This window comes from Oreochromis aureus, linkage group 6 (genome assembly GCF_013358895.1).
Source record: "Oreochromis aureus strain Israel breed Guangdong linkage group 6, ZZ_aureus, whole genome shotgun sequence".
NCBI lineage: Eukaryota > Metazoa > Chordata > Actinopteri > Cichliformes > Cichlidae > Oreochromis > Oreochromis aureus.
Window position 1 is genome coordinate 24,703,812 of NC_052947.1, and position 14,321 is coordinate 24,718,132.

Sequence of the window (14,321 nt, forward strand, 5' to 3'; positions counted from 1 at the left end):
TGCAAACTACACTTATCAAAAGTTTGAAAATCCCACTGTAGCTCCAAAGGAGTGTTAGATTTTTTTTACTTTAATGGTTTAATGTCATCGATAAGTGCAGGTGAAGTGAAGCCAGTGTTAATCTGTTTAAAAAAAACCTTCTAGGAAGCCAATACACCACATTTTATCAACCGACTATGTTTTTTTTAATATATATTGAAATATTAAATAAGCACTTATGTCTGTACAGAAAATATGTAGTAGGGCTTAAGTATCACATAATTGCATAAAATCGTAGCACTCAAGTTATGTAAAAGTGCAGCGCTTTTGTGAATGCATTAAAATACTTTTAAACACTGCAGTCTGAGGCAGCATGGCTGGTATGCACCAACACTGAAAATACCAGCACAAAACAGTGTTTACTATGAAAAAAACAACTGGTTTTTTTTTAGTTAGAGCTGCAGAAAAAGACACTGACCTGACGTGTGGCGATGATGCCCCGTGTCTGCTGCTGACAGACTGAGAGAGTAAACAAGGCACAGTGTGTGAGACTCGGAGCAGAGCAGTAGGAAGTAGTGGGCACACGAGTGCCATTCTCTCCATACCTCGACACTGAGGCTTCACTGTTGCACTCCCACGCTGGTGTCTCATTTGATTTGGTTCGTGGGACACTGTGAAGCTTGTTTGATTATAGAGCAAAATATGAGTGACAGAATCACTCAGATCATTAACTTATGTTTGATGCTTTTATAGAGCCCGGTCACAAGAACATTAATGTCACAGGTGAAATGATGCATCGTACTTCAAACCAGATTTAGCTACTACATCGTCTTCAGCTGCAGAGTCTTGGCAGAATAGTAACAAGGTACTATAGACAAACAACCCCACACCTACAAATGCATTCACATTATAATGTGAATGCACCTCCTCTGACTCTGCTGACAACTACACTGTCAGAGTTTGTTTTTTCTGCATTACAAGAGAAAATATGAATATCTAAGCATGATTTCAAACTGTTGCAGAGCTAGTTTTATCCTCGAACTGTCTTAAATGAAAAAGCCTCTTCTTTACAGACTCTACGCACTCCATGAGTGAGTGACCTTCAAACTCGAAGCATCTACTCTGAGCAGAGTTTAAAGGGCTTTTCAAAAGTGTAGGTGTAGTATTGTAAGCTTTTTTTTTGTTTTTGTTTTAAAGCTGAAGGTATATATATAGAAAGACTGCACTGTAAATGAAAGTCCTGCATTGAAAGTACAAATTTACTTACAAAAATACAGAAAACATGCATTTCAATCTTTGACTGAAGCTCAGATGATATCATAGTTTTGATATTGCTGAATCAAAGCATAAAGAGTATTTTACTGCTCTGGGCTGTCATATTATTTGACTTCAAAGGCTTTCCAAACCAGGGGTTCAACCTACAAAAGAGCCAGGTTGAGATGACTAAGGAGGGCAGAAAATCCAAAGCCCTTTGCTTTTGTGAATATTTTATCTTGTCAGGGCTTAAAAAGTCAGGTAACTTAAAACAATTTGAGAAATTTTGACGGAGCTGCTGACAGTTTATAGATAAAAGGATATCAAGTGACTACTTTAATGTAAGCTTAATGTAAATCCTTAATGGGAAATATTAAGCAAGCCCAGCTGCTGGAGTACAAGCTAAAATATTACAATATATATATACATGAATTATTTAGAAGCACATAAATCTTTAGACTATATATTTAGGGTGGATATTCATGCATAGAAACAGCAAATACAAAGAAGCGAGGACTGAGCAGTTTTATTTTTGTATGAACAAAGGAAGCATATGATTCTTAAAAGAGGGTCGTTACACACCCACAGTTTCTCACCATGCTGTCAAGTAAAAACAATGAAAACAAAGAAAGCAAAAAAATAAAAAATACACTTTACCAAATACTAGGCTATTTGTCAGTCGTCTTGGTCCATCTAGGATAATCTTGGCACCTTAAATGAATCAGTTGCATTTATTGGGTACATAACAGTTTAAAGTAAGTCACTAATAACACACCGTTTTGGCACAGCGGCACTAAACAATCCACATGCGTCTGAGCAGCTGCCACGCCGACATCAGAGAGAGGATTAAAAACCCTCCCCGCTGGCAGCAAAGTCATTGCACTTATGTCGCTCACTTCAGCTAATTAAATGCACAATGTAAGTAAACTTTATGAGATATGCAAAGTGATTGTCAAAATTACAAAATGCGTGTAAAACTTGGCACAAGTATAGGATGGCGTGAAATTTACAAACACATTTCTAAAGGGCAACACTTCCTCCAATCACCCCACAATCTCTATCTGGATACAGTCTTCTCTGCATTGTGCATTTGGCTTTTTAATTTTTCTTCTTCTTTTTTTATTTTTATTTTTAAGAATGTTAAAAACGTCTCTGCTTTACTTTTCTCTCACCTCTACAACGAAAATCAGCAGAGATCAGAGAAAAGTTGGAATGATATAGAACAAGGTTTGCATTATCAGACACAACAGATAATCTCCCCCTCCTTTCTCTCCCATTTTTCTTCCACGGTCGTTTGGGTGTTGGCTCCCATCCCACGGGTGTCCCGGCGGCAGCACCCCTGTCCAGATGGTCAGCCGCCCTCCCGCTTCGCCTCGCCCTCTTGATCATATCAGGGCATTGCTATCGTCATCTCTGCAGTTCACACTGGCCACCAGCGGGTGATGCCGGACTGTTTTGTTGCTCCACTTGTGGGCATCCTGCAACCCGGGCTCTAAGAAGTACAGGCACGCTCCGAAGCCTGCCAGCACCAACACCGACACCAGCAAGTAGAGTGGGACGAACCAGTCCAAGAACAACCACGACATACCGGCTGTCAGGGCAAAAAGAATGGGAAGGGTGGAGGAGAAGGAGGGTGAGGAGGAGAGGACAGGGAGAGAAGCAAAAGAGACGAGATCGTGGGAAAGGGTGGATGAGCAGAGTTGTTTAAACCTTCCAAATACGCACCGCTAACTGCATCTCCGCGAAAGCCTTCCCGCTCCTTTCTCATGACAGAAAAAAAACACTACAGCGACTAAACAGGCAGCGGGGCTTTCCATCATTACTCCTCTCAGTTTCACAATCATTAGCTGGCACAGGTGTTATTTCTAAAAATAGCGCACGGGAGTAAATAGAGGCACCGCGCTTTTACCTGCGGACGCTGCTCGATCGGTGGCGATTTTTTAAGCGACGAAGAGCAGCCCAGAGTCCGAACCTCTCATTAGATGATCTCCGTCGCTGCAGCAGCTGCTCCTCCTCTGCAAAATAATCACAGGTGCTCTCTGAGAGGCACGAGATGCTGAAGCTGCATGCGGCTTCATCCTCCAGCTCCTGGCTCTGACGTTCAAAAAGGAGGGGTGGGGGTTGCCATGACGACGGCGGGAGTGGGAGGGAAACTTATATAACTATAATCATTTTTGAGGAGGGTGGGTAGGTGTGGGGGGGGTTGCTGGTGGTGGTGGAGGGGGACAAGCCCTTCAGATGTCTGTGGATGCTCGCTGCCTTGCTACGCGCTGCGTAAAATCAATTCCACTCCATTTAACACCAAGGCCATCACACAGTTTATGTGACATTGAGAGAGAGGGAGCCATCTCTGTGTGAGGGACTCCTTTCATATCTGCTCTGACTGACAGCAGCTGCAGTGTTTAAGACAGTCAGATTTTATTTTTTTTTATTTTTTTTTATTTTTTTAAAGTCAAAAATCTGAGCAGAGGGAGGAGGGTGGCCTACATATCCAGAAGTAGTCAGAGGATGTCATCTTTTTTAATGACTGCCATTTTTAGCATCACTCAGCGCCGCTACCAGATTCATGAAAAGCAGCAGTTAAACAGATGCATAAGTTACACGCAGAGGATTTTTATTCAGTTCAGGGCTTTTTACACACATGCGACTGCACTGAAAACTCAAGCAGACTGCCACAAAACCACAATGCATGGCAATATGTTAAAATGTCTAAATGGCTTTTTGTTCCCGGCCCCATGTTTTCACAGTCGGCTGATGCTCATCAAGTTGGAGATGGCCTTCAGTGCCTGACAGAAGCAATATGACAACAGAACAAACTACTGCCGAAGTATTTACATGAAACAGAAAATTAAATCAGAAGATGCCTTTATATGACAACAACTAATCACAGTCAAAAAAAGGTTGACATGAGGAGGTGTTACATGACTTTACAAAGCATTGGTGTCACCTGTACTGGCACATTTTAGGATCCAGTCCAGCCTAGCCACTGCATGGCTTTGTAAAGTGCGACAATCACAGAGGAGGAGGGCATCCTCTTTGGATTTTTCACTGCACCAGGAAGAGTTATGTTGCAGGAATAATGGGTCACATCATGAGAGGGTTAGGTCTGAATCACCATCAGATTTAGAGCCTTCTTGCAGACAATGGCATTAGTCACAGGCTGAGTTCCACTCCAAACTTAAGGTGGTTAAGCCAAAGAGCCGAGCTGCATCTTTTCTTTGTAATGACAGTTGACGGGCTGAATGAGAGAAAACTGATATATTTTGCTGAAATTGCTGTTATTTTTCTGAAGACATCGCAGGCTGTTCTTCATCTGTCTTGTAAATGGATGGATTAATGAATGGAAACATTTCAGGAGTGCTTCTTTACAGCGACACAGAGAGAAACATTTTTGTCCTGGTCCTTTATATAACTAATGAGCTAAAATGAATGAGATGCACCATTTCTACAAAAATTGTAAAAGATTGAAAAGTTTAGTTTCATAAATCATGCTTTTTTTTTATTATTATTCAGTATTATTATTCCAAATGACTCTCCAGTTGGGTTTGTACAGAACAGAACAAATTACTGGAACAATTTTATGGTAATGCGAGCTCTAAGAGAGACGTGCACTGAGACTTTTGAAGTGTGAAACTTCACATGGAGAATGTGAGTGCGTGATGGTTACATTTTGTCCACTAGGCTTTCACCTGCTGTGAGAGCACTTTGGTCTGCAGGAAGTCACAAATAAATGGAGCGACGACTTCAGGATTATCAAGATGGACGTGATGACTGCCAGGTACTCTCACCACAGTGTCCTGAGAGAGACAGACAGACAAACAGGGTAAGAGGATTTACTAGTAAAAGACAACAGTGTTGAACTGTGAAAAAGAAAGTTTTCACCGAACTCTGTGCAGGTCGGTAAAACACTACACCCTTACAGCTTCCACAGGAATTAAGAGGATATGACGCAGCCAGGTACCAATAATCAAATGTAGTTGATCAACCGATAACCAGCAAGTTTGATCTCCTCTTTGAAAGCACAGCATTTGGCAGTTTGCTGGTCGGGAACATTCAGGTGTGTGTTAACACAAACCCACAATCTTCCCAGGAGTGGATGCCCCAGAAAATTCACTTTCAAAGATCATACCATGCAATTCTCAGAGAAACTGCAAAACCCCAGAGCTACAGCTACAGGGCTCAGTTAGCATGTTACGGTGAACATTCATGACAATACATTTAGAGAAAGACTGAACAAATATGGATTGTTTGGCAACAGAAGTCTCCACCAAAGTGGAGATGTGTGGCCACAATGCAAAGTGTCACATTCAGCACATACACCTCATGCAAGCTGTCAAACATAGTGATGGAGGGTTGATTATTGGGCTTGTTTTGCAGCAACAGCGCCTGCCATTGAGTGAGCCTGGAAATCTCGTATGCCAAAGTATTCTGGAGCCAATAGCTCGGCTTGGCCCAGATTGAATTATGCAATAGGACAATGATCCCGAGCACAGCAGAATGACTAAAAAACAAGAAAATTCAAGGTGTAGCAATGCTCCTGTCAAAGTCCAAACCACAAACTTCAGAGAGCTCAGCATAGACAAATGTATGCTGATGGACATTATGAAGAAGAGTGGACCTAAATAATGATGTGAGATTATAATAAAGTCACATACAACATGATTATTTCTTCAAGCTATTAAAATCTTTCTTTTTTGCTCGACTCCAAGTCCGCAGTTGCATTTGAAGATGGCTGCTGACCAAGGTTATAATAGTGAACTAAGTGTTTTTTTAATCCAGTTTTAGTTAAATACAATAAAAAGCGTGCAGCTTTCACAGGCTGTCATTTGTATTTGTTTAATGCTTTGATGGGACCCTTCTGTGTTTTTATTGCTGCTAATCTTTATAAATCCTGCACATGTTGTATTTTAAAACTATAATATAGATTCAGTCATGATTGGAGGCATCTGACTGCTGCAGATTCTCTGTTTTGGGATTTCAGCAGGTCAGATCCACGTGTACACTTTTTAATAACGTTGTAAAACATTTCTAACTAACGCGACTTAATGCATGAATTAACATGCAGGGTGTGTCACGGATCCTGTTAAGAAATAATCAATTGGCTTTATGTGGATAGTTAACGCCTCATAAATAATCATTTAATGAATATTAATTGGGTTACTTACTATTAGCTGATATGCGATCCAATTAGCTGGATTCCAATTACAGCGATAGAGCATCTGCTCTTTGAAAGCAGAAAATGATTGTTTCTCGTACAGATCAGCCTGCTGTCATTTTTAATCAAACCGTTTGTCTGCAGGACCCAGCGCTTCATATCAGTTACACTCAGTTTCTTATTTTTTTCTAACATAACAATAAAAGCAACAAAAACATTTGTAAATATGACACAAGGATCATTTGTTGCACCCTGACATTTTGATGTTTGCATCTGAAATAAATACTCCCTCCATGTTTTTATGTATTTTGATGTTTCTAGGTTTTATTTTATTTTAAGGTCCTTTGCGGTCTCGCTTTGTGGTCGGGCGTCTTGGTCCAGCAGCTCAGGAGCCACACGCGTTTCTTCTGCCCATCCCTGGTGGCTTCCTGTGGCTCTGATAAAAAAAAAAAAAAACTAGATTCCTGTGAATAGTGTCCTCTTAATTTTGCTGAATCTCAGTAGTGGTGATTAGTATGGAGGCATAAACATGAATCTCTTATCCTAATAAGAGAAATCAAAGTCAAATTTTACAGTGCGTGGGCATATTTGACTGCGTGTGCGGACCTTTTTTTAACCACTTGTAAAGCCATTAGGCTTATAAATGTTTTATTTATCACCAAACTAGGCTTCTTTATTTTGATTTATTTGCTCAAACCTAAAGAGATTTATTTATTTATTTTTTACTTCCACTTCACAGTTGTTCTGTTTCCTTAGTGAGAAAAATACATAGTTTTCATTTTGTTAGTTCTCTAATTTTACAAATGCAACAACAACAACAAAAAAAAAAGGGTCTTAACTATCCATCCAGTTTCTTCTGCTTTACCAATTGAGGTCGTGGAGGAGCTGGACTCTATCCCAGCTGCCACAGGGCAAGAAGCATAGTAGACCTTGCACAGGTCATCGATCTGCCATAGGTCTAACACACAGACAACCTTTACACCTATGGGCAATTTAGAATCACCAGTTAACCTAATCCCACTAACTGCACGTCCTTGGACTGTGGGAGAAAGCTGAAGTAGCTGGACCGAACCCACAGGGACACAAGGAGAAGAGGAAAACTCCACACAGGAACGCTGTCTTACTAATTTATACATCAGTACAGATCCTCATGCAAAGGTCTTTTGCAGTTAGCCTCTGCAACAATGTGCCTGAGGAAATCAGGTTGGCATCCATCACTTCCTTTAACTACCTGAGACCCTGAATCCTCATACAGGGACATTAAAGTTTGGCTTTTCTGCACTTCATGCTTCATTTTCCTCAGTAAAATGATTTACACTTGATCAAATAATGGTGGCTTTAGTTTATTTTACAGCATAACTAAATAACTGCTTCCGTATGAGGACAATGAGGATGACTTTTTGTTCAACATGTCTGACTCATGGGAGAAATTAAAAGTGGATCCTCAGCAATAGCTCAGATCTGAGGAGGTTAAAACAAACTTTCATGGGAAAGCCTTTCCTGACTTTCGGTTTTATTTTCTCATTTTACTACAGTTTACTGGTAGTGGATTTTGAAAAAAGTGCTACATAAATAGCATTTTAAATATTTGATCTAATTTGGCTCCGGCTAATTAGGCTGCACAGAAAATTCAATAACTGATGATGCATCAGGAGGTAAGTGTGTCCAGACAGTGTGTCCTGTCTCCTCCCCTCACCCACAAGGTTTCTTCCTGTTAAGAGGGAGTTTGTCCTTCCCACTGTTGCCAAGTCTTTGCTCACAGGGACTCACCTGATTGTTGAGGTTTGATCATTTCTCTGTGTTATTGTAGGGCTTTTAAAATGAAACTCAGATTTTTTTTAATCATACAGATGTTAGAGAGTGATTTACTCTCACGTAAAATTAAACTCACATTTCTTTCCTGATAGACTTGGAGGAGTTTCGAAGTGAGTTTCTGGCTCGATTCCCTAGATGCCGGACCAAAACCTTTGTCAGCTCTAGAAAAACACAGATTGGTGTTACATGTGTTTTTTTTGACATGCTTTATTTTAAAGGGCAGAAATAATTTAAACAGCAAACAGGGACATGTGCACCCTGTAAAATAACGTATACTGTAATATCAGATTAGTGTTAAAAATCTTACAGGATAAGTAAAACAGGAGCTTGAATCATCGACTGCATCTCCAGGCTCTGCTCCAAAGTGATCCGCTCTATGTTTTTCTGCATAAAGCACATCAAACGTATGTGAACTGAATGCCAAACCTCTGTTGGAGGAGAAACAAAGTGGGATGTGGTGAAGTTTGGGGAGGTTAAAAGTGACTCACAAAATTAACTCGGAGGTCTCTGGAGAACACAAATCCTGATGAGGAGAAACACATTCAGCTGCCAGCAAATGAGAGAAAGCAAAGTGAGATTATTCCTCGCTGACAGGAGGAGAAGCGATAAAGACATACCTCCTTCAACTCGAGTCAGACCTCGCTCTAAAAGCATTTGAACAGACCGTTCAGACAGAGTCGGGTTTGCAGCCAACAGCCTGAAGGAAACAAAACAATTTAGCCAAAACTGGGAGTCAGTTTTATTTTCTTCTGTTATATCCCTCTCTGCAGTTTATTATTATTCCACAGAGCGAGGACTTCTGTTTGAAACAAAACTAAATTGATGCGGCAGAACAAGAGGTGCTTTCTTTTTCCCTTTTTTGTTTTTTTTTTAGAAAACAAACTAACAACAAAATGCAGTTCACTCTGGCAAGACTTGATGCCAACATTACCCACGGTGATTGCCAGCAGTTCAGTTGTATGAAGAAAGCAGCAGAGCTTCACTTCACTTCAGCACAAACACATAAACAAAAGGCTTACTCCACTTGAATTGGCCATAAAATAAAGCGATACCTCTCCACCGCCTTCTCATACGTGTAAACCCTCTTCTTCTCCTCTTCTGCCTTTTTTTCATACTTGAGCATCTCATCCATCCCCTGCCTCATGATTCGGGGGATTTCTTTCTGCAAAAAAATGAGAGGTGAGAAAATCAGAAACGCAGACATGAGTGGCTCATAAAGATAATTTAATAAAGTAGTTCTGCATCTTTCCAACTATTAGATTGTTGGTGTTTTTTTCCAGCAGTTATGAAAAGTACCGGATCTGTAGGTACAAATCCAAAAACGTCCAGCACTATGATGCCATCCACCATATCAGGATACAATGCGCTGAACTGTAGGAAACACAGTGAAGTTCCTGCTGTGATCACCTTGAAAATGCAGTTTATGACACATATTTCATAAAAGCTGTGATTAGATGAACGTGATGCGTTTAATTTACCATGACGGCGATGTTGCCACCTGTAAGGGAGTGAGCACATCGTCAAATTAACACCATCATTTTTCTGACACATAGAATTTAAAACAGACTCTGGCTGAAAACAAGTATTTTTCTCTTTCTTTGTTTATTTTGCTCAAAATGTCAGAAAAAAAGCAAAAGCGATGCAGTTCATTAGGATTCCCATTAGCTGAGCACTGCAGCAGCTAGGTTTTTTTCTTTTTTCCAGTAAAAACTTTACAGCATCAATTTTACTAGATTACAGCCCTCACCAGCCACTTTATTTGGTACACCTTTCTAGCACCGGGATGGTTTGTGGGGAATTGCAAGCAGATCAGCAGTTTCTGAAATAGACCAGCCCATTCGGCTTTTAGTGTTTACTTAAATCAACTTTCTTCTCCATTCTGATGGTCAGTTTGAACTTTAGCAGATTGGCTTGACCATGTGTATGTGCCTAAATGTTCTGAATCGCTGCCATGTGATTGGCTGATTAGATACTTGCAGAAATATGCAAATTGTTCACATTATTTTGTTTATTGGAAACAGTATTGATAAAGCCATTTATAAATGTTTAAAGTATCATTTTATTATACTTCTGTCTACTATTTCAATATCTGTATGCATGTCTGAAACATTAGGGTATGCAGTGATGGATTGTGGGAAAGGATCCCACTAGTTTATGTGAGCACTGTCACTATTATGCATAAAAATAAAACAAATATGCTTGGCATGATCAACTTGTTTAGGTTTAAGCACAGATCAATTGCCAGAAGATTTGGAGTTCTCTTTTCCTTTGATGAGTTGATTAAATCACTAATTGTTGCAGCATCACTTTGGTGGCTCCACACACAGCACAGCAGCACATTTAATCAGTTAGACCTGAGTTTAGATAGTCGGTGTATTTCTATAAAAGTTCTTTTAAATTCAGACTTTCCAGAAGAATAAATGGACGACACACAGCGCAGTGTTAGTGTTCATGCCTGTGACTCACCCATGCTGTGACCCATGATGGAGAACTTTGTCCAGCTGAGACCTGCACGGGGTATGACACAGAAAACTCATCTGATGAAATCTAGCTGACCACAGCGCTGTTTTAACCAAGAGATTGAAAGTGCAGCCCAGCTACTGAGAGCCGAACAGGTTCCACTCACTTTCAGTAACTCTACGTACATCTGCTGCATACTCAGGAAATGAATAGAAGACTCCAGGAGGCCGGTGAGATGACAGACCGTGACCTGGCATGTCCACTGCCACGTATCTGCACTCTAAGAAGCAGAGAGAGAGAGAGACAGAATGCTTATCCTGGGCTGGATCATGGGGGCAGCAGCCTAAGCAGAGAAGCTCAGACCTCCCTATCCCTGGCCTCTTCCTCCAGCTTGTCTGGGGGAAGGCAAAGGTGTTCCCAGGCCGCCTGAGAGATCAACGTGTCCTGGGTCCGCCCCGGGGCCTCCTCCCGGTGGGACATGCCTGGAACACCACGACCAGTAGGGCACCCAGGAGGCATCCTTGTCATCTGCCCAAACACCTCAACTGGCTCCTTTCGATGTGGAGGAGCAGCGGCTCTACTCTGAACCCCTCCTGGATGGCCAAATTGCTTGACCTGTATCTAAGGGAGAGGCCAGCCACCCTTCGGAGGAAGCTTATTTCTGCCGCTTGTATCTGCGATCTCGTTCTTTTGGTCACTACCCACAGCTCGTGACCATAGGCGAGAGCGGCGACCGGTAAAATGAGAACTTTTACGCTTTTACTCTCAGCTTTCTCCTCACCACAACAGACCGGCAGCATCAATAATATTTAAAATGTTTAAATATTTAATAAATCATAAATATTAAGTAAATAATAAAAAACTGAAAAAAATAAAATGAAACAAATGAAACTGAAAAAAAAATTCTAAATATAAAAATGTTAAAATGAAATTTTTTAAATACTTAACAAATTGAAATAAATGTTATAAAATAAAATAACACAAATAAAAAGCAATAAAATAAACACAAGCATTAAAAAAACATATCTGGAGTGGAGACGGTCACAGCAGTGTTCATCTGCCTGTTTGGTTCAGACTGAAGCAGCTCGATAATGGCTATTAACTTCTTAACCCTAAACCTGACAAGCGTTTGGATTGGGTTTTGTTTTAGCTGAATATTAAATATGCTAGTCCAATAAAAAAGCAATGCAAGTCATAAAATACATTTTCTGTCAGCAGTTTCCAGTTTCAGGTAAATCCCTGATGATGTTATTGAGCCGTGTTAAGTATCCTGCATGTTCGGTTTGTTTCTGTTTAAAGCTTTGGAGACGTTTAAAGCAGAGAGAAATTCTATAAAAAGGGATGAAAAATAACCAAATCCAAACCTGAGCTGTTGATGGGTCAGCAGGAACCTGCTGGACATGCATGGAGTGACAGAGACTGAATGAACTGCATTTGCAGTGAATTAATGCAATTGTAGGAGAGAGTTTTGACTGAGCTACCAGAACGTTTTCTGTCATTTATTTACACATTTTCATTTTACACCTTTTTTTTTTAATCATACAAAAAAAACGATGTGTATTATTGTAACTGCACTTTTTTTCTCTTATATCTAATGGCATTAAATGTTTAGTTAAACATATTTACAGTGATAGCAAGGGGAGTTTCACTGGCTTGGCCCAGTTAAGATAAGGCGAGCTGTATGTACCCCCTGGTGTAAAATGCCCTTCCTGGCAGTTTTTGACTGATGTTCTGCTTTTGGATTTTCACTTGTGGTTTTAAATAAAGTGGCTTAACATCCCCTGACCTCTTCCCGGCATTGTGACCGTTATCATTTAATAATGTTTGTGGTTTATGACCACAAGCCTACAAAACTAAAGTTATTATGATTTAGCAGCAGATATAAAACACTGGTGGATAGTTTAAACCCCCCTCCGCTAGAGGCATTTAATTAATAACTGATGATTGCCACTTGATTGTTTATATAATGTCCGAGGTCAGGATTACTGTTGTGATGTTGCACTTGCCTTGGTGTACTGGGAGTACAGAGTAGGGGGCAATAAGGCACAGAAGATAATGAGTCACACAGAGCTGACAGCCACTTACCCACAGCTACAACAGCCCACAGGTGACAGTTTTTCTCACCCTTGTCCTGTCTGTGGTGAATTACCTTTAGGTAAGAAGGGAATGAGCGTGTTGAATGAACCGCAGTTATCTGCCCAGCCATGCAGGCACAGCACCGGGTGGCCGTGTTCAGGACCCCAGGCTTTGCCTCTGATCTCTCCCCATGGGACCGGTATAGAGAGCTCTGAAACTAGAGACAACACAGCACAGCTTCAGTCAGTCGCCAGTACAAACACAACAATCTGTCAGACATTTGATGATCAGTCAAAGGATTTCACAACAGCAATGAGGGCTGAAAGTGATAAAAAAACCCCAAACAAACCACCATCTGGTCTCGTTTTTTTGTGCAGATATACTACCTTCTTGTTTCACTGATGACATTTCAGTGTTGGACGATGTTCAGTTTTTGTCTCAGGGAAACAAATGTGCAAAGTTCAGTAAAGTAAACAAATCACACAAACTCTAAAGCTTCCATTTTTTTTTAAAAAAAAGCAGGAAGTTCCTGACCTTTGGCCAGCGATTTTATTGGATGTTCAGAATGACATGCTGCAGCTATGGCCAATCATACACCGCAGGGGTGTGTTTCACCTTTACACACAGTGGGTAAAAGCATGCTACTTTTGTTCCCATCAGTGAGGCCTGCCGGAGTGCCCTCTACAAGGACAGTGTGACCTATCAGCCGAGAGCACCTTCTGTTTGTTCCACTGTGAGGTCAGATAAGGTGAAGCCATCAGAAGTTTAGGAAGCTAGAAACAATTAAGTCGTAAACACAGGAATAAATCTGGCCAGTGGCCTGTTTTGTCTTACAGACTCATTTAAAGTAAACAGCCTGTTTGGTGTCCGGAGTGTCAAGTGAAAGATCACATGTGCATCACAGGCTGCAGGGCCAAAAACTGCAGGTCCTTTAGCGGCTCTAAAAATGTGACTCAGTCCTAGTGACAGACTCCCATATCTTAAAAATGCTTTTTTTTTTTAACATATATGAGCGTTAAAAAGCATCTTTACCAAACAAAATAAATAAACAATATATTAGAGGCCACTGAATCCTCCAAAATCAGTATAAAGTCTCTGCCATCACATTGTGGACATGAAAAATTAACTTAACACATCTCTTAACCATTTCCAGCTGTTATGACACCGCTCCCTATCACCATTTCTCACAGTCTGCTGAGTGTGAAACGTTCAGCAAAAAGGGTGTCTGCTACCTAAAATGGTTTTGTCTCTTAATAGCATCAAATTTAGTGGAGCTGCAGCTGAATTTGGGGAACGAGTGCAATAAAACGACACCGCCGAGTCGTTATTCTGAGCCTCTAAGTGCAAACATATTTTTTTCTAGATTTCTTTTTTTTAGCTCTCACTCTGGCCTGACGACAAGAATAGAAATTTCGTATTCAAGGTTGTTTTGTGTGTTCAGTAACAGTCACTGACTTTGTTTTCTTAGACGAGCATTACTTAAAAAAAGAGAGATTAAATATTTAAACATCAGTGTATTAACTTTTAAATATTAACAACTGTTTTAAAACCCACCATACTTATCATAGCAACAAATCATTTA

The 14,321-nt window shown here is 40.5% G+C and overlaps 1 protein-coding gene and 1 long non-coding RNA gene across 4 annotated transcripts; both read right to left on the reverse strand.

Moving 5' to 3' along the window:
- Positions 1 to 1,743: 1,743 nt before the first annotated feature.
- LOC120440740 lies at positions 1,744 to 3,817 on the reverse strand. Its single transcript, XR_005613487.1, has 2 exons — positions 3,143 to 3,817; positions 1,744 to 2,824 (listed from the first exon to the last, which is right to left on the reverse strand). It is a non-coding gene; the product is annotated as an uncharacterized LOC120440740 (long non-coding RNA).
- An 888-nt stretch (positions 3,818 to 4,705) lies between these two features.
- Positions 4,706 to 13,249, reverse strand: LOC116321372 (serine hydrolase-like protein). Of its 3 annotated transcripts, XM_031741202.2 has the most exons (12): positions 13,126 to 13,249; positions 12,813 to 12,956; positions 10,830 to 10,943; positions 10,670 to 10,711; positions 9,682 to 9,701; positions 9,500 to 9,574; positions 9,256 to 9,365; positions 8,821 to 8,900; positions 8,692 to 8,726; positions 8,511 to 8,587; positions 8,280 to 8,364; positions 4,706 to 5,030 (listed from the first exon to the last, which is right to left on the reverse strand). In XM_031741202.2, the coding sequence occupies exons 1-12, from the start codon at positions 13,145 to 13,147 to the stop codon at positions 4,911 to 4,913; spliced, it is 924 nt and encodes a 307-aa protein (XP_031597062.1). In that variant the 5' UTR covers positions 13,148 to 13,249; the 3' UTR covers positions 4,706 to 4,910. The 3 variants fall into 3 exon arrangements, with proteins under 3 accessions (XP_031597062.1, XP_039469865.1, XP_039469866.1); XM_039613931.1 differs by lacking the exon at positions 8,692 to 8,726 and having other exon boundaries at positions 8,511 to 8,631; XM_039613932.1 differs by lacking the exons at positions 4,706 to 5,030; positions 8,692 to 8,726 and adding an exon at positions 6,674 to 6,824 and having other exon boundaries at positions 8,511 to 8,631.
- Between the last annotated feature and the right edge of the window lie 1,072 nt (positions 13,250 to 14,321).